General features: G+C 39.8%; 1 protein-coding gene across 1 annotated transcript; it reads left to right on the top strand.

Annotated features, from left to right (window-relative positions):
- The first annotated feature begins 4,299 nt into the window (after positions 1-4,299).
- On the top strand, positions 4,300-19,166 carry LOC112961685 (protein-glutamine gamma-glutamyltransferase 6-like). Its single transcript, XM_026057097.1, has 12 exons — positions 4,300-4,993; positions 5,664-6,013; positions 6,525-6,643; positions 7,887-8,015; positions 9,332-9,509; positions 10,367-10,502; positions 11,458-11,561; positions 13,515-13,757; positions 14,431-14,775; positions 15,763-15,920; positions 17,420-17,553; positions 19,013-19,166. Exons 1-12 carry the CDS (start codon positions 4,659-4,661, stop codon positions 19,164-19,166), a joined length of 2,385 nt encoding a protein of 794 aa, XP_025912882.1. The 5' UTR covers positions 4,300-4,658.
- The last annotated feature ends 407 nt before the right edge of the window (positions 19,167-19,573 follow it).

Raw genomic sequence — 19,573 nt, 5'->3', positions numbered from 1 at the left:
CACAGGCCTGTCACAGAAGTGACAACAAATGCACATATGCAAATCAGTAACTTAATTCCTGTGTAATTTGAAAGAGTCCCAAACAACATGAAGCATAGAAATCAGAGTCTTGCATTAATATGGAAGTCCAGCAACACAAGGTATCATTTTTTTGCCCGTTTTGAGTCCTGGTGACAAGGAACACATTTAACCTCCAACCTTCCAAACCTAACCCCTTCACGTGCAGCCCATACTCCAAACATCTACCACAGTGTTTGCACATAGATGCGTCTTCTGCGGCTTCCTGATCTCAACATTGTCAGATACCAGGTCACACCTAAAGTACACATGTAGCCTCAAGGCTACTCTATTACTGCAGGCAATGAAGCCTCTCCAGGGACAACAGGGAAAACTAATGAATGACTGGGCATAGTAACCACCTGGCCACACTACAGAATTAAGGTGTGAAGTAATAATAGTGTAGTAATGCCTTTGCCAGGCTTGAAGAATTAAGTTTCCTGTCCTACTTGAACAAGGTTTAAAGCAGAATTAATATGGCCAAAGCTCTGAACCTCAAAGCTGTCAAGAGTTCGATATGAACAGCTGCTGTCTGACAGATCATAATCCTGTAATTTCAGACAGTCTGAGGCATTCAGACATGACCGTCCCTCTCTCCCGCCTCTTATTCCTCAGTCACATTCTGTCAGAAGTTCAGAACAGTTTACAATCTCCTCTCAGGACAATTTGGCAGAGTATGTTTCTAGATAAGTCCTGATAAGATGAGGGAGGAGAGAGCATGAGAGATCTTAAAGAGTGGAGAAGAGAGCGTCTGTAATTGGAGTGGGCAGGACTCTCACCAGAAAAATAGCTCTGTAGCTTCCACCAGGACCAAACTCAGGAAGCCATGCCAAACAGCTACAGACGAATTGCATGTACGTATTATTATTTCCAAACTATAAACAAAAACGATTAGTCAGAACCTAAACACTCCTCTTTACTTAATAGAAGTCCCTGATGCACAGCTGAGTCCGTAACCATGCCCACTCAGTAACTGCATTGCTTCTAATATACAAAGTATGTATTACAAGTAATCATGTCAGGAACATATAATCAGAATGCCACAACTCAGTATGCTTCCAAGGAAGAAAAAATTATCGTTACATGAAAGATTTTCAGGCAGGCCTGTCTTTATTTATGTGGACTGTGCCATGCAAAATCACGATGCTACTGAGTGACAGTAACACTAATATATTACAAGTCTACTTAGATTACTCCACTTCTCATACACCCAAGTTGAAGAATACGTATAGGATATTTGCCTGTACCTCCCTGTCCTCTGTACATACAGTCTTCAAAAATCCAAACTGAAAACAACTGTATCCAAAATGAAATTTCTTCTGTCTACTTAAAGATCATATTTCCTTCATTAGATCTAAACTGGGATGTTCTCCTCTTTGTACTTGAGATACCACGGTAATGTTTATCATCATTTCTCAGCCATTCACCAGTTTTAAATAAGCATAATTAGATTCAAGATTGTGCAGGTAAAGTAGTTTTAAGTAGGATGCTTACGTAGGACGTTACTACAACAACAGTATCTAGGAACCACAGGTCACGCCCCTCTCGTATAAACTCTAGCTTATTTAGTGGAGTCAAAGAGTCCTAAGCCTTTCATTATTAATGTTGGTGGAAGAGGACCCCATGTTCTTGAGCAGTTTTGTATCCATAACCTGAACTACTCACAAGTGTGGAAAAGAAGAAAGAAACCTTATGGCTGGTAAGTTAAAAACATAGCTTGATTGCTCCAGACATCACTCAGATAAATGATATTTGCTGAGGAAACAGGAAAAATTACACCAAACTGTTCTCTTGGAAAATTAGCTCTTTTTAGATTAAATGCATTTATGGGTTAGTCTAGCAGAATCGATTTTCTTTTCTTGATTTCATGGGTCCTGAAACTCTATTTTTCTGTTACTGAAAAATAGTGAAGAAAAGATTCTCTATCATATCCATCACCTACCTATTCTACACAGTGCTTTTGCAGCCACCAAAGCAACACTGTTGGCTAGTGATTTGAGCATCAAACTGCCACATAGAAAGCCCAGATTCTAATCCCTCTCTGATATTGCAATGAGGAATGGCCTTGGACAGGTCACCTGGTGGCCTCTGGACTCCCATGTCCACCTCCCGACAAAGTTAGTATGTTAGCCTGTGTGCTCCTCAGTAGAAGTACAATCCAAATGATATCTATGTATAGTACTGCACTTGTTCTCACTCCCACGCTAACTAGAAAGAGCTATAGTTAGACAGACATGTCAAATAATTCATATACACACACACAGAGTCTATTTACGCTSTAACCTCAGGATTTTTTCTGTCATAGCTATAGCTTTCTGTTAGAGGTAACAAGTGACAAGAATCCTGTGTGCATAATGGTCAGCATTTTTAGAAGTAAGTCCCGATTTTGCAGACTTCTGCTTATGAGTGTGCTCCCAAAGTCGACTCATTAGAGGATAATCACTTACCTAGCTAATTTTTTTAGAAGTCTGTCCAGTTATAAACCCATGAGTGCATTGACAGGATTATTGAAAAAGGTTTTCCAAAAGACAGATACCGAAAGCAGAAAAAGAAAAAAAAACAGTGACAAGATTAGAAATGAAACTATAAAGAAGAGCAAAGTAATGAGAAATTTGAAGTACACATGGTAAAAACCTGGCATTAAGCTTTACTGTGCTTTGGCTCCATACATAAACCATTTTTTGGTAATCTCTTGGAAGTATTCACTAAAAATACCTTTGCAACCATTGACTTTGTGCAAAGGGAAGTAAAAATATGAATACAGCAAATTCTTAGAGCCAGCCAGTGGTACCCACTGCCTTCTTTACTCTTTCCTGCTTCTCCAGGTATTCCCTCTTATTCTGTTCTAYATCTTGTCTTTACCTCTGACATTCCTCTCTGAAAGTCTTACCAACATTTATTAGGTCCTTAAATGTCACAGTTCCACCAGTATCCTCAAAACCATGGTTCAGCTGCTACTAAATTCTAGATATGCTACATTTTTATTTGCAGACATGCAAAATGCTTTTAGTTTTCTGCATCAGTACACTACTAATGATCTGCTCTAAGATCTACCTCTTTTTCTTGCATATTAATCTTGGCCAGCTTAGATAGGTCCCAGAGTCAGCACCTTAGACACCTTTTTCTCTTGTATACTTGTATGAAGAGCCTGGGCATTTAATTTGCACAGTTCAGGATACATAGTGGTAGGATATACAGGGGCTAAGTGTTGCAAAACTCACTTCTTTTCAAACTCTGAGCCCAAGTGCCCTTCAGGAACATGCTCTAACTTGCTCTTAAATTAGAGGGCTTGCTGTAAGAATTGCTGTTTTCTGTAGGTCCTTTTCAGTAAAGCATATTTAAGCCAGGAAAATAAAGTCATGATGCAAGCAAGAAACTTTTCTAGTCATTTTATGTCATGTCACTGAATCACAGTGGTCCTATCAACAAAGTCTTTTTTGTTTGTTTGTTTGTTTTTTTAAGGTTACATATCTGAAAAAAAGACCCTTCACTTAACTGAAAATACCCAGACATGCCTATGTTCCCAGACTATGGGAAAGGAACTTGCTGCAGCCTCAGCACTGCATGTGCACATTCATGTTTCTTACAAAAAGCTGAAAAATTATTATAATTATGGCTACATCAAGTCTTCACAGAATATAATTCCACAGAGCAAAGACAGCAAAAAAACAAATTCCACTCTTTCCATTTCTATGGTTCTACTCATTTCCATAGATATGCATCTCATTCCAAGTGATTCAAGGTGGTGCTAAACCAACTCCTGTGTCTTAGTTCAGCAAAATGATGGAAGCGTTGCCATGAAATCTGCAAAGGGTTAGCATCCTCTACTCTTAGCAGGAAATTTTCTTCAAGTGAAATTCCTCTGTGACATCTTAACAGGGGAAGGGCACCTCTCAAATACATGTGTGTTCATAGATAGATCCTTTTTTTTTTCTCTTGTTTTTTTCCCCCTCTATTTTTTTGTATTGGTCATGGAACAAGATAGGTTGAAAGCTTTTGCAATCTGTATTTCTGTGTCCCATTTTAAATACAGAGAGCAGTCTATCCTGATGCAATAGAGCAGCTCATAACACTGCCTCAGGGTACCCCTCTCTTAATCCTACCATCTGTCCTCCTATAGCTACCTTTTTCCAGAGTGTGAAATAACACCCAGCTGCAAGCAACAAGACTGTAAATTAAATGAGATAAAAGATACACGACAAGTCAGCTTGCAAGACTGACAATGAAGATACTGTCCTTCTATTCATCATCTCTCATACAGTGTTTCCAGAATCRGGCACGCACTTACTCATGAGAGTCTTGTAATTGTTTTTGTACATTTGTAAAGCATTTTGAGAACTAGAGATCCCCCACAAAAGGGGCAGGAACATGGTGGAATAGAATCATCTCTTCAAACTTAAAATTGTTTTTAGATAAGAATTTCTGCATGAGAGACAAGTTCTCCGAATGTTGTTTTTTTCCCCCCATCTCTGATAGACATCTGCAGAAAAGGTATTTTACCAGCTTGTTTGTTGTTGCAGTTTTTTTAATAACACTTTAACAGTGGGTTTTTCTGTATTTTCCTAGAACATATATGGATAACTCTAGTTAAACATAATAAAATGACTAACATTAAACAAGCAAACAACATGAACAAGTTTAAAGGAACAATGCTCCTAATTAAYTTGCCTTGTATCTTTCTAGCCCCCAAACCAGCAAATGTCAATTGGCAATCCAAGCTGAACAAAGCTGCACATCACACCTCTGACTATAGCAGTACAGAAGCAATCTTGAGGAGAGGACAGGCCTTTACTATCACCCTGAACTTCCAAACAAACGTAATGTCTGGAGACAACCTTACATTTATTGCAATCACAGGTAATTCCCCCATAGCACTCACCTTACATACAGGTTACTCCAGCTCCAAAACCACCTGTACCCTACAGTTTCCTATATGGCTCATTCCTGAATCATTTAAACCTTGTTGAGCCTATCATTCAGGATTCATTGTCTTTAGTCTGTGGGTTTGTTAGACTTAGGGGCTCTCATTTTAAAATTCAGTCCATACCCTAAGGCAACAGACAGTTAAAATAATCATTAACAGAAAGGTAAGGGCCATCTTTGCATTCAAAAAGCAAACATATATCTCCACTCCTAAAGACCTACTTGCTACATTGCAAGATGTCTTTATTCTGTGGGCCCTCTCTGTCTCTCACAGACCATCATCACCTGTTGCTCTCCTCCCCTGACACTCCACTTCACCTGTTTATACTCCCCTTGTTTACCTTCATGCCTTCTACTACAGAGCTTCCTATCTCTAGAATAGCCTACATGACCCCATTCACTAAGACTTCCATCTGTATCTTCTCAGGAGGCTTCTCCAAATAATTGTCCATGCAGCTGCTGATTCTTAATGAAATGCATATTAACATGTAYGGACCATCCTGCCTAGGTATTTTTAGAGTCTCAGGTTTTCAGAGCAAGGGCTTGCCTCTTCACTTGTCTAGAATGATTATCAGCATATTCATCTTTAGTGGGTCATGCATTTAACACAAAGGGCTGCACAGCGTGATTCTGTGGATTGCAGCACAGCTTGTTTACACTGAATGAACATTTGGTCTGGTAAGCCATAACCTTTCAATGTACTCAAAAAAACAGGGAATTGGAATCATCGCTGACCCCTGCTTGTCACTCACTGTTCTCACTCAGTATTGCTGTCTCCTGTTTCCTCTGGCAGGACCATCCCCAGCAGAATCACAGCAGACTAAGGCCATATTTAACCTTTCTGAGGAGGGCGCCAGTGGCTGGAGTGCCATCCAAGAGCCCAGTGAGCCTGGCTGCATGAACTTCACGATATCCAGCCCAGCAAATGCTGTCATTGGACGATACAAACTCAAACTCCAGATTGTTTCTGGGAACAAGGTCTCTTCTACACTCTTGGGCCAGTTTGTGCTACTCTTCAATCCCTGGTGTCCAAGTATGTTTTAATGTATCGTGTCCTTCAGATAACTCACTGTCTCAGTCAGGAAATCTGGGTGCCACAGTAAAGCACATACCTGTATGTGACGGCTACAGTATGATTTTTTGCTCAGCATCAAGGACCTTGTTCTCATTCCTTTTTCAGTATTGCACTACACTGAAAATCCAGCCTCTTGCTAGGACAGTAAGAAATCAGAGGCAGGAAATATTTCAAATATTTATTCTCTAATTTTTTCCTCTGATATCGTGTTCAGCTGTAAACCAAGCAATATCTACCGGTAAGATACATACTGAGAACAGTGAAGGGATAGGAGTATTTTCAGTTTCCATCAAAGGAACTTCACACTTACGTCATTCATTCCGTAAATGACTACGGAGGTATAGTGGGGAGTCCTAAGCCTGAATGCACAGGCAGCCTGACCTGTTCCTTAGAACTCCTGGTGAAAAAAGATTTCCGGTTAGAGAAGAACAACTGTCCTTTCAGCTAACTTGTCTCATTCTGTTTCTAGATGATGATGTSTATATGGCTAATGAAAAGGAGCGACAGGAGTATGTCCTGAATGACAGTGGAATCATATTTCAGGGACTGGAAAAGTATATCCAGCAAGAAGCATGGAATTATGGACAGGTAAACACATCACCTCTTCCAGAGGTTTGAAAAATAAGAATGGTGGATGGATGAGGGATAGAATCATTATCTCAGAGGAGTTCATCATTCCTCTTTCACTTTTGATTTTCTTGTAAATATATATTTATATATATATATATATATCAGTTATCAGTACGTTGTATTGGCATCTGGATCATTTCCTCTCTCCGCCATGTGCTAATATAGAAATAAAAGAAATAAAGCACAATCTTAGCTTTCTTTTACCTGTTACACAAAATGGCAAGTATCTATTTGTTTCTTGTCCTTTGTAAAGGACAAAGGGAGCCATTCCAGTAGTAACCTCTAGTTATTGTGAGGCTTGTACATCTAAATATTTACATAGTTCATTCAGTAATGGGGCAGAAAACATAGAAAGGAAATTTAGAAGGCCATTTTCAGAAGTAGGATATCCCAAATTTACAGAACTGAAACAACCCAAATTTGAATTTTTAAAAATCAGTTTGGCCTTCCAAACATATCCGCTACAAATACAGGCATAACTACAGCTCATCTGTAGTCACATAGCTATCCTGCAATGTGCTAGGCCAGTCACAACCATTCCTGACCACTTCATGCCTTACAATTGCACCAGCAATTGCACAGACAGCATTTCTATTAATCCTCTTGACCACTGTGGCTACTTTTACGCTAATAAATGAAACAAGGACAGATTTGTTTTCTCTCTCTGAGGTCAAGTGGCATCCTTGCCTGACCACWTACATACAACACAGCACTTTACCCTGGGCCTCCTCTGGGCCCAGCATGGTGTGACTCTAATGTACAGTAATTATTTTTTGTGCTTTGTTTTTAAGTTCAAGTCATCTGATATATTGTGAAGGCAGTCCATCAGAGTGGTGCTTTCCTGAGGGGAAGGGTACATGTTAGGGCATGAAAGGATGCAGAAGGATGCAAAGCCTGCAGGGACAAACCTAGAGTGGTCTTGTCTGTCCCACCAGGCCATATCTGGGCAATGTCTTGGTGACTGCTAGCTGCTATGGCCCCAAATTATGCTTGTAAACATGCTAGTTATTAAATACTATGGACAGTCAGCAGTCTAGTGCTTGTGCTTTCTCCCTGACCCTGTTTTCTTTAGCAGTGCAGGAAAAGCCTATATTACCAACATTGTCCCACTGTGCAAGGAGGAAGTAAATAGGTGGGGAGTTCATCCTTGATTCTATTCATAAAATTAACCTTTAATATATATTGTTTGTTTTGATTTCAGTTTGAAGAGGATATCCTTGATATCTCTCTGGCTATATTGGATCGAAGCTTGAACCACCGCCAAGATCCGGCCGTTGATGTATCCAACAGAAACAATCCTATCTATGTGAGCAGAGTTGTCAGTGCCACGGTAAAGTGACTGATTACTTACAGCAGTAGGTACAATGCACCTACTAACAAAAATCCCAACWCCTCTGTTGTGAAACTCCTCAATGTTTGATAGGATTTTCTACCTGCTCTGCACAAAATAGCTGGAGAAAAGGGAAAAAKAGAGATTTATTCTCAAGGAAAGATACCTCAAAAGTTTAATTTACCTTCTTTCCAAAAGTTTGGGCACAACTGAAGGAATGACAAATGTTTCCAAGATCTTTTTTGGAACACTGAATCTCAGAAGTATTTTCCTAATACATCTTCATGTACTTAGATCTTTTCACTAATTTGGAAGGCCTGTGTCCATTCTGAAATAACTTGCTATGCTTTTCAAACATCTTGAGAAGCATGAAATGTTTTTGAAAACTAGTATTTGTATGGCTGCATTTAATGTGTGTATTTAGTATACTTCACTTAAGGGGAATTCTTTCAATAAGCTTGTATGCATTTCCTTCAACAGTTACATCTTCTAACAGCCCTCATCCTCACACACCTACAGATAGATACACAACTAGGCAACTGAAAAGCTTTCTGTTTTATATGTAATACATGCTTTACCACATCCCTTATCTGAGATTCCTCCTTTATAAATGTTATCCTTTTCACCCTTTTAGACAGCACTCTCTTTAGGCAATTTCAATATTAAGTAGATAACTTTACTTAGACTTATAAAATTACTGAACATCCAAATACTGAAGAAAAAGAAATCTATCATTAAAAAAGAACTTATTGGTTTCTGTACAATTACACASAACACTTAAATGGGCCTTTAAGATGGATATGCACAAATACATGCAACYGCATTTAATACACTTGAGCAAACTATATATATTATATTCAGAGTTGCAACATACGCACATTCGAGTCAGGCACAGATTGGCAGTACTAGTTTGTTTAAGGGGAGAAGAAGAAATAGGTACTTCTTCTAGCTTCCCTGTAAATCACTTGAGAATGTGAACCAACACATAATACACAAAGTAACAGAATAATGATACACAAGGAGGTAAAATGAATCAATGAAACAGAGAAAATTTAAATAGGCTGGCAGTCGCCACATTTGGGAACRTTCGTACTGAAAAGCAAGGCAGTTTTGATTCATCAGACTACAGCCTGATCTGGGTTTGATCCAATTGCTGCACTTGAGTAAGTAGACAAAATTCTACCTAAGATTCAAATGTTGTGTCCCACCACTCAACCAATGAGACCCGTGGTATGAACAGGGTCATTTTCTCTCTATTTCCTTCTCTCCCTTTTTCTATAAATGTTGTAATTCACTCATGAGAAGGATTCTTTCAGGTTAACAGCAATGATGAAAAAGGAGTGGTGCAAGGGAAGTGGAATGGAAAGTACTGCTCAGGAACCAATCCCTTGCACTGGAGTGGAAGTGTGACCATCCTTCGAAAGTGGTACAGAGGGAGATACAAACCCGTACGATATGGCCAATGCTGGGTCTTTGCAGGAGTAATGTGCACAGGTATACCTGAATGGAAGAAGAATACTATCAAAAAGGAAGCTTATTAGGATTCCTATAGCTTTAACCTTGGGACGCTGCTGTTGAAGCTGCTGCAGTTTTGACAGAGAAAGTGAAGATCCTATGCTCTCCTTGTATGAAGGGTTATTTTCTATTTTAAACAGCCATAGGTTGTGATATTGCAGCCCACTACCACGAGTCATCAAACAAGGTGCAAAGTTGTTTACCAAGCTGGGCTGGTGGAAAGAGCTAGGTTTGCTGTTTCAAAGCTGGGATTCAGAGAAAATCAGTGGTCTGGTAAGTCTGGCTCCTTAAGATGCAAGTTTTCTACTGTTGTGTCTAGCCTTTTTGTGACACAAAAACAAATCACAATTCTGAGGGCCTATAAAGGGAGCTGCAAGCAAGGAGAAGCATTTCATCCTAGCTGTTTCCACTCAGAGCTGCTCTGAGAGACAGGAGTCACTTCAGGGAAAACACAAAGGGAGAATAATGCAGTCAAGAGGTATGTCCTAGAGACGAAGAGGAAAAAGAAGCAGGTAATAGAAACAAACACAAGGAAAGAATGGGGGAGAGAACAAGATGAAGGATGAAAGATTAAAATAAGTATGTGAATCTAACTCTTCTTAAAAAGAAAAGAACATGGCAGCTAAGAACACCATGTGAATGGAATTGTTATATAAGCAATTAAGTACAACGATTATGTTACATCCCTGCAGCATGTCTGAGAGGGAAGTTCCTGAGGGTTTCTTTCCCCTCTAAAAACATATATACTAAACTGTTTTTCCAAGAAAAAGATAGAAATACTTTCTAAATGTCTGTAAAACAGGTTTATAGCACTTTTATGGTATTATATATTGCAGTTCTGAGATCCTTGGGAATACCTACCCGTGTTATTACAAACTTTAACTCTGCCCATGATACGAATATAAATCTGAGTATCGATAAATACATTGACATTTCCGGAAAGACCCTGTACTTGAATGAAGACAGTGTGTGGTAAATATCAACCTTTTCTTAATATTTCTTCCATTATATTCTCATCTAACCACCAGATTTGGAATTACATTCCCAAAAACCCTCCCCAGCCTCATACTCCCAATGACATGAAACCCTGTACCAAAGAATGAACAGAAGAGCCTGTTCAGGAATGCAAGATGTAGTCAGTTTCATTACTCTGAAGACTTAACAGTGGAGACACTTGGCATCCTTGCTATTTAACATATAATTTTTTTAATACGGCTTCTAATAAGCTTTAGACTCGGCTCCTCTGCCAAACACTTTTCGTTGTCTCAGTCTTTCATGACTGTTATCATTACACATCCCTTGCACAACAGAGAGAGGTTACTAAAGTAAAGGTAATGTATTTAACACAGCAGAGAAAAATCTCATCCCACCCCTCACATTGACTTAGGAAGAACTTGCCATTTCTTTCATCTCAGAGAAGCTTTCTGTAAAAAAACGATGCTTTTGACAAACAAGTGGACAGAAACTACTACACTGCACATATGCATTGCACTGTATGTACCAGCGATTCATTCGCTAAGCACCCTATACCATGTGGACTGAATGGGACAAGGGTCACATGAAGTAGAAAGCAATTGTGAATTAATACCACAAGATAGTAATGTACACGAGACCTTCAATTATACAACATATAGTTCTGGAATGTCCAGATTTGACTCTGCAATGTAATAATATATTTTTTTACATTATTTTGTACATAGCGCTCCAACATTTCTCAGAGAACAAAACACAAAAAGCTGGAAAAGGTGGKGGGGGGGGAGTGGGAGAAGAGATACTCAAGAAAGGAGAAAAGACTTGGCTTCTCCAGAGAGGAAATATCATTCACTTGGCTAGGATCATTTCTTGCATTCCACCAGAAATACATCAAATCTTTCAACACAGAACGAATTGGATTAGTCAGAAAGTCCCTATTTTCCTTCCCTTACAGGAATTTCCATGTCTGGAATGAAAGCTGGTTTGTCAGAAGAGATCTTGGCTCTTTTTATGATGGGTGGCAGGTTCTGGATGCAACTCCCCAGGAAAGAAGCAAAGGTAACACTGTTGTAAATATACAAAGTTGTTAATATTCTTACTCCTAAATATTCTTACCGTAAGTGAGGGATAACTCCCTTCTGTCTGCTCCTTGTAGATGTACCATTAAGTCGGTCACACAGGAAAAGCAATAACCAAATCAATCTTCTGTAGATTGCCTTTCTGTCAGCCTCTGGAGTCCCTAAATATATAAACATATACAAACAGCGCAACTTAAGTTCACTCATTTCACCCTTGCTTTTGTTAGCTCCTAGCATTATACAGAATCATAAAATCATACAGAATAGCTGAGGCTGGAAGGGACCTCTGGAGATTGTCTAATCCAAACCCCTGCTCAGAGCAGGGTCAACTACAGCAGGTTGCTCAGGGCTGTGTCCAGTCAGGGTTTGAATATCTCCAAGGCCGGAGAATCCACAGTCTCTCTGGGCAACCTGTTCCAGTGTTTGACCACCCTCACAGTAAAAAAGGCTTTTTATTATATTTAAATGCAACTTCCTGTGTTTCAATTTGTGCCTACTGCTTCTTGTCCTTTCACTGGATGTCACTGAGAAGAGTCTGGCTCTGTCTTCTTTACACCCTCCCATCAGGTATTTATGCACATTGACAAGATACCCCCTGAGCCTTCTCTTCTCCAGGCTAAACAGTCCCAGCTCTCTCAGTCTCTCCTCATGTGAGAGATGCTCCAGTCCCTTCCTCATCTTCCTGGCCCTTTGCTGGACTCGCTCCAGTAGCTCCATGTCTCTCGTACTGAGAGCCCAGAACTGGACACAGTACTCCGGATGTGGCCTTAACAAAGCTGAGTAGAGGGGAAGGTGCACCTCCCTCGACCTGCTGGCAATGCTCTTCCTAATGTAGCTCTGGATGCTCTTGGCCTTCCTTGCCACAAGGGCACATAGCTGGCATTAGATTTTCTAGCTTGCAATGGATAGATTTAGCAGCAAAAAAAATTAAAAGTCCTGTTAGTAAGATGCTAGGTAAAGTTTCTAGAGCTTGTAATCACAATGTCAAACCAAAGACATTACAATAGAAAATAAAATATGCCATGTGATTTTAGCCTGTATTTTACAAGACACACTGGAAGGGATAAGAAGATATTTCATAAAATGTACCTGTGGCATGCAGCAATCTGACCAACATGTATAAAACTAAATGAAGGAGGGCATCAACTCTTCTCTGGTTCTGAAACCAAGTGGCATAGAATGGCTTTTGCTCACAAAACTAAACTTTCCTCCTTCCCAGACCAGAGTAACAGCACAGCCTGCTGGGAATAAACCCAGGCCTGTCCCATTCCCTGAACTGTTCACAGCTACTGTGTGAAAGATCGCTCATTAGCAAGAGGAAAAAATGCACGCTAAGAAGCTTTCTAGCAAGTAAACAATATGGATGACCATTGGCCAGCACCTGGGTTCACACCTTGGCTCAGGTTTATTTACTAATACAAACACAACCTCATTGATTGAGTATTATGACCTCCATCAAAAGATTCATTTATTTAGCCGTTTAAAACCCTCCAAAGTCTATATCAGCCATTTCTCATTCCCCACTACACATTTTACCAAATTTAACTTCCTGGTTCTTTTCCATGCACGTACACCATTGATGATTCACATCCCTAAGTCTGATTGTATTTCTGGCTCAGCTCACACCCTCTCCTCTGCTTTCACTAGAAACAGCTTAGCATACAGTCTTGCAAGCTGTAGAGGATTAGAACACTTCACACAGCACACATCTTAGCCTTACTACCTCCTCTGTGCTCCTAGCTTTTGATAGAAATCACGTGTGGAATCTTTGGACATGCTATTACCATAATGCACAGACCCTGAAACAAGGCACTTCATTCAAACATGTCTTTGGAGCAATTACCTCTCCCTMTTGCTGTCAGCATGAGGATTTGTGGGCTGCACCTGCCCTTTCACAACAGGTAGTCATTTAACTTCTCTTTCTCTAATATAGGCATATTTCAGTGCGGTCCTGCCTCCACCAGAGCCATTAAGGAAGGGGATGTGAACCTGGATTATGACAGCTCATTTGTGTTTGCAGAAGTGAATGCTGACTATGTTACTTGGATCTGCTATAGCAACAAAAGAAAGGAGAGAATTTACTCTGATACTAGGAAGATTGGAAAATTTATCAGCACCAAAGCAGTAGGCATCAACTCCAGGGTGGATGTCACTGACAATTACAAATATCCAGAAGGTAAAGTCTTTACTACACTTGTCTTGCCACCGACAGCCAGAATTGACAGGGATTTAGGCCTCTGTTGGACTGATCACTGATTTAATTTATTCGCTTCTTCTGGAGTGGAGTAATTGTGAATTTTCAATATCTCATGGCTCATTTACAGTTAGCTGATAATGAGTAAATGTGGACTTTGTGACCGTCAATGAAATATTAATTTATTCAATACACAGTCCAAGCTACTTATATAATACATTCTGTCCCAGAAGTTCTGATCAGCTGGTTACAATATTCTGTTATGACATGCAGTAATTGCCATTCTGGAGAGTTATCTGGGCAGACTTTCTGCACAAGTCACACAGAATTTTTTCCCCTTTTTATTCTCAGAGCAGATGGCAATTCCCCCAGCTCATACAGAAGAACTGAGTTCTCTCAGGAGTTATCTTGCTACTGATCACAATTTCCAAGAAGTGCCCATGAGCTGCTAACTAATGCTGACAGGCAGGTTTTACTTTCCAGCCTTCATGGCTATGCACATTCATTTGCTTTTGTGTCAACATTAGCCTTTAGGTTAGACCCCCATTTTGTCCTCTCAGGTATCTTTGCCCTCTTCAGCTTCTCCAAACTGATGTCCCCTTGGCACTACACCCAGCATGTATAAAATCTTTGACCATGTTATCTTTTAAAGCAGGATCCTTGAAAGAAAGGCAGGTATATAAAAAAGCACTGAAGCTCCTTGGTGTGAGAAGCACTGGAAGAAGAACCAAAATTAGAAGACATAGAAGACGATCTTCTGTAGCACAGAGACAAAATATGACAGAGCCTGCAAGAAAGCCCAGTATCTCAGGGAAGCTCATCCTCAGTGCATCTCCTGTAATTGGCCAGGATGTCCTCCTTACCTTCGCACTCAGAAACTTGATCTCAGATTTCAACACTGTAAAGATTAAACTGAGGGCTTCAGCCATTCTCTACACAAGAAAACCAAAGACAGAGATTTTGCAATGGTCTAGATTTATTAAACTTGGACCTGAAGAAGGTAATTTTAATTTTATGACAGCTCAGGATAAGTCATAACTTTGGTTTGTGGCCAAATCGCATATAAATCATGTATGGATCAAAAAGTGCATGACCTGCAAATGGGTGGAGATTAGGGCTATTAAAGTTAACAGAATCATATATACTCGCCCTGCTCTTAAGTGTTTGCTTTGGGGCAAAAAATACTTATCTCCATGACGTCTTTGTCTGACTCAGCACAGCCAGTTAGTTCTATATTATGACCTTTTTTGCTAACAGACAACAACCAAGAGAAATACATCACTACTCAGCTACCGGCTCCCCTTGAGCACAGTAAAAAGACAGATGAAAGAGGGGAACATAAGCCTATCTCTTTTGCAGCAGTAGGACAGCAACTACAGACTGCAGTAGGAAAGAGCTGTGCTACCTGCAGATTGCGGCCTTTACCCTGCTTGTATAGGGACAGTGCTGAAAAATTAGAAGTAAATACCACTACCCTCCCAAGCTAATATAAAACATTATAAGTCTTTCCATCATTCTATCAGTAGGTGAGGATTTTTTTTCTCAATGTACTGAGTTCTATTGCCTTTCTCACTGGCACAGAGGTTCTGAGTGTGCATCCTTTTTAAAGCAGAGGCTGAACAGTTGCACCATCAAGGGCATTTAAACCAGGTCATCTTTTCACTTCTACCTGCTTTGCAAGGAAGGAGCTTTAAATGCTCAGCTTCAGATTCATGAGAACGCCACCAAAAGGGGTTGCCACAGATATCCATCCTCAGATCTGTCCAACTACTGACCTGTAACTGATCATTTAGTATTTGATGTGAATGTAAGTAGAAGTCACCTATAAGCATCATTCCTGTCTATAGGCTGTCAACACCCACAAATGGACACCCCAAGGTGATAGCATCCTTGCCCCTTAAAACATAGATATACTACAGATATCTCAGCCGGTACTTAGACACAGAAAATAGAAAAGGGGGAAATTCTGCTTCTGTTTGCATTCCAGTGAAAGAGATTTCATTCAAGATCTCCTACTCCCAGTATAAAAACTCTCTGACAGATGACAGGAAGATCCTAGTGACTGCTGTGTGTGAAGCCAAACAGGGAGCCTCACTTCTAGTGGAGAAGGATATCATACTTCAGGATCCGTTTATCACCATCAAGGTAATAGCTAGTCTCTTTTGCATCCTCAATGAGACAAGTGCTGGAAAGTAGCAACTAGAACCATGGGAAAGAATATTGGAAGTGAAATCTTTCCTGAGGGTGATTTGATCTTGGGTCGTCATATGTTGCTCTAGTAATAGGCCTTATGATGCAAGTGAAATGAAATACACTAAAGAAAAGCAAACTACTCCATGGCATAGCTGTTGTTCTTATCAATGTTTATGGACATGGCACTGATAAAGTTCTCTTTGCTATGCGGGTTACAAGATAAGATCATCTCTCTATCTCTCTCTGTCTATCTCTGTTCCATCTTCCCATTGATTACTAATTAGAACTGGAAGCTTCTTTCCACTTAAGGCTGACTTCTGTCGAATGTTGCACAATGGACAAAAAGCAATTCTTAGTCTATAGAAAAGACCACATGCTGTGTCTGCCCGGGGACAGTCCTGGGTTTGAATAGCCTATCACATCTGTTTAAACTAGCTTAACTTTTTTTGGTCATTTCAGCACATTCATATGCTATATCAGACACGGGATCAAATGCTGCCTGTCTACCAGGCTGTAAACAACATAGAGGGAATATGGTAATTCTCAGAATCTTTCAGAGCCTCCAGACTAGATCGGCTATCCCAGATCACTCTCTCAGTAGCATATAGGAAAAGGAAGGTTATACATAGGAACTAAAAGTTTGAATTTTTGCTAGTTCTGCTTTCTGAATACCAAGTTTTAGTCACTTTGTAAATAGCCTTCTGGGCTGTATCATGCAGGTAACAGAGCTGGCCTGTTAGGGTGGACATCTGAACTAAACTACTTCAATTCATTAACTAAGTTTCAAAAAGGGGTTGTGCTTCTGCAGATGGAAACCCCTGTATAAACACACATTGAATGAGAGAGAAATGCAATGGGGGTGCTGGACTTCTCTTGTATTATGTTAATTAACAGTATAATATCTACACAAGATGACCAGATATGCCAATACCACCTTATCTTAGTCAAAATAAGGTTATGCATATGTTTATTGCTACTTGACATTCTAATTTTTTTTTGCCTCAGACACCATGATTCATCTCTGTCTTAAACTTTCAATATTTTGTAATTCTAAGCCTTCCATCTACCTTAAATTAAACTAATCTGACTTAAACCACCACAGTAGTTACCCACATATACCAAGCTAATAATTGCATTCTTATCCTGTTCTCACTCTGACAAGTGTCGTGTACTATACTATACAAGTAAACACCATACTCTGGTCTAGTTAAAAAGTCAAGATTGAATGGTAGATCCTAGAGTCATTTGCTCTTCCTCAGCCACACTGGATGGCTGACTCAAGCCTGAACTCAGATGCCGGAAGATATGTACATACATTAATTCCTGGCTCCTCCCTGTTCAGGAGATCCTAAGAAGGTAATAAAGTGGTCTGCTATGGGAATGAAAAGAGAAGACCATGAAAAAGAAGTGAGACAAATGCTGCGGTTGAGCAGAATGTTTTCTCTCTGTAGGTCCTCGGTCCAACAGTAGTACACAAGGCAGTTAATGTGCAGGTCACATTTACCAACCCATTGTCTGAAGTGGTGACAGACTGTGTCCTGAGAGCGGAAGGTAGCGGCCTGCTCAAAGAGCAGCTCAAAATCAAGTATGTAAATTCTGTCTGTCTAATAACTAATTCTCTTTGGTGGGAAATATGGAATAAAAGTTTTTGGTTTTTTTTTAATTCTGTCACCCTCATGACTTTTATTTGTCACTAAGCTGGGACAAAATACCACCATGTTAGCATTTGCCACTTACCAGCTGGAACATTTTTACACCTTCTTTGCCCAGCTTTGAATTACAGAATGCTCAGGGAGTAGAGAGATGGCCTGCTGTAATGACAAAATGTAACTCAGAGTGCTGTAGTTAGTGGCTGAATTACATAAAGGGCAAAAATTTTAAATCCTTCTTCTTTTTGTGGTTTGCAAACGAAACACAAAACAAACCTTGAAGGATGAGAGGAAAAGTGGCAATATCTTTTTTTCTTTAAATATTGAATTACTGAAGAGCCAGGACATATACTCTAATGAAATGTCTTACAAATCCATCTATTGGTATCGTACTGATCAGAAATTGTTCTCTCATCTCTTCTATGTTATGTTAATTATTTAAAAACTTTTTAATAAGTCTCCAAAATATTTATGTTGGGGGAGTTAGCATCAAGAAGCTGTGTGAGAGAAAAAAGATACCAGAAGCTGGATAATGAAGTGAGTCACCGAGGCTTCCTTTACACTGAATACAAAATCCAGGTCTAGATCCTGACCCTTAACTCCTTAACCTGCCTCACCAACAGAAATCCTGCTCCCAGGCTGTAATGTCCAAGTCTAGATCCTGAGGGGCTGCACATTCACAATTCGGCTAAGGAGTTTTACTCACAGATAAGAGAAAGTTTCAGAAGTATCCCCCATCAATATTAGCTTCTGCAAGATCAGCTGATTCAGGCTGGGGAAGAGAAAGGAAGGAGAGAGTGCACAGCTCTCCATTCTCATGTAGGTGGGAGATCAGCTTCAGTATCTCCTTGGAGCAGAGGGACCTTCTTCCCCCATTCTCTCTGTTTCTTAGTTTTGCTGTCAGTCTCCTTTTGTTGAACAGCCAAGAGTCATTCCTAACATAAAACCAAAAGGTAGTTACATTTACTACACTAAAATACAGCATGAGCATATCTAGAGTACTACAAATGTTGTGAGTGCTGAAGGCAATGCATGCAGTAATGCATACAGTTGGACTTGAGCCCTTCTGAAGACAGCCTTTCCTACCATCCTGCAGCTGCTCAATATAACTGCCATCCTCATGATAAAGTTTGTATCTTACGACTGCTAATTCTCTGCTGCAGGTTGAGAATTTCAGCTATTTCAGCACATACCCATTACAGCTTGATTATTTCATCAAGGATAGGGTTGAGGGGGCTGTGAACAGGGCAGGTTCTGTCCACCTGTTCCAGGAGCATACAAACACAGCAGCCACTTACTCTGACTCTTCATACCGTCTTATATTTGGGGACTCTCAAGAATACATGGCAAGAGGTTCTTGGATGCTTGAACTTAAAATTGTCTTCTCTCTTTTAGTGTGGAAAGAATGGCCCCCATGGAGAGCTCAACTGTTCAGTTTGAAATCATTCCCTACAAGACTGGCACCAGGCAGCTTCAGGTGGACTTGGTTTGCACTCATTTTTCAGACATTAAGGGATTCATTACTCTTGACGTGACTCCTGTTCAGTGATAAAACCTGTGTATCAGTTCAATTATGTCTTGGTTTATATGACAGGCACAGTGTTCAAACATTATTATGACTGGGAACACAGAAGTGCAGATTACTCAGCCAAAGTAAAGTGATGTAATCAAAAGTGCACCATGAAATCAATAAAAAGCTATTATATGCTATATTGTAAAGATGGTATCATCTTTTTCATTTCCAAACCTGTTTTATGGACCTTCAGGAATGGAACTACTAATGGAAATCATAATATAATTTAACTTGAAGGAGAGAGTCAAGTGTGAGGGTTTTCAGCATTAGACCTTACAATAATGACAGCAGCTAGATTTGCAAGGAAYGCCATTTAAAATGATTGGTTTCATAAGCTTCGTTGAATATAATCTAATTACATTCATTAAATTTTCCTCAGTAAC

The sequence above is a fragment of the Apteryx rowi genome, unplaced genomic scaffold (assembly GCF_003343035.1).
Source record: "Apteryx rowi isolate R43461 unplaced genomic scaffold, aptRow1 scaffold_0, whole genome shotgun sequence".
NCBI classification, from domain to species: domain Eukaryota; kingdom Metazoa; phylum Chordata; class Aves; order Apterygiformes; family Apterygidae; genus Apteryx; species Apteryx rowi.
Note: the sequence above shows the minus strand (reverse complement) of the source record. Positions and strands in the feature narration are given on the sequence as shown.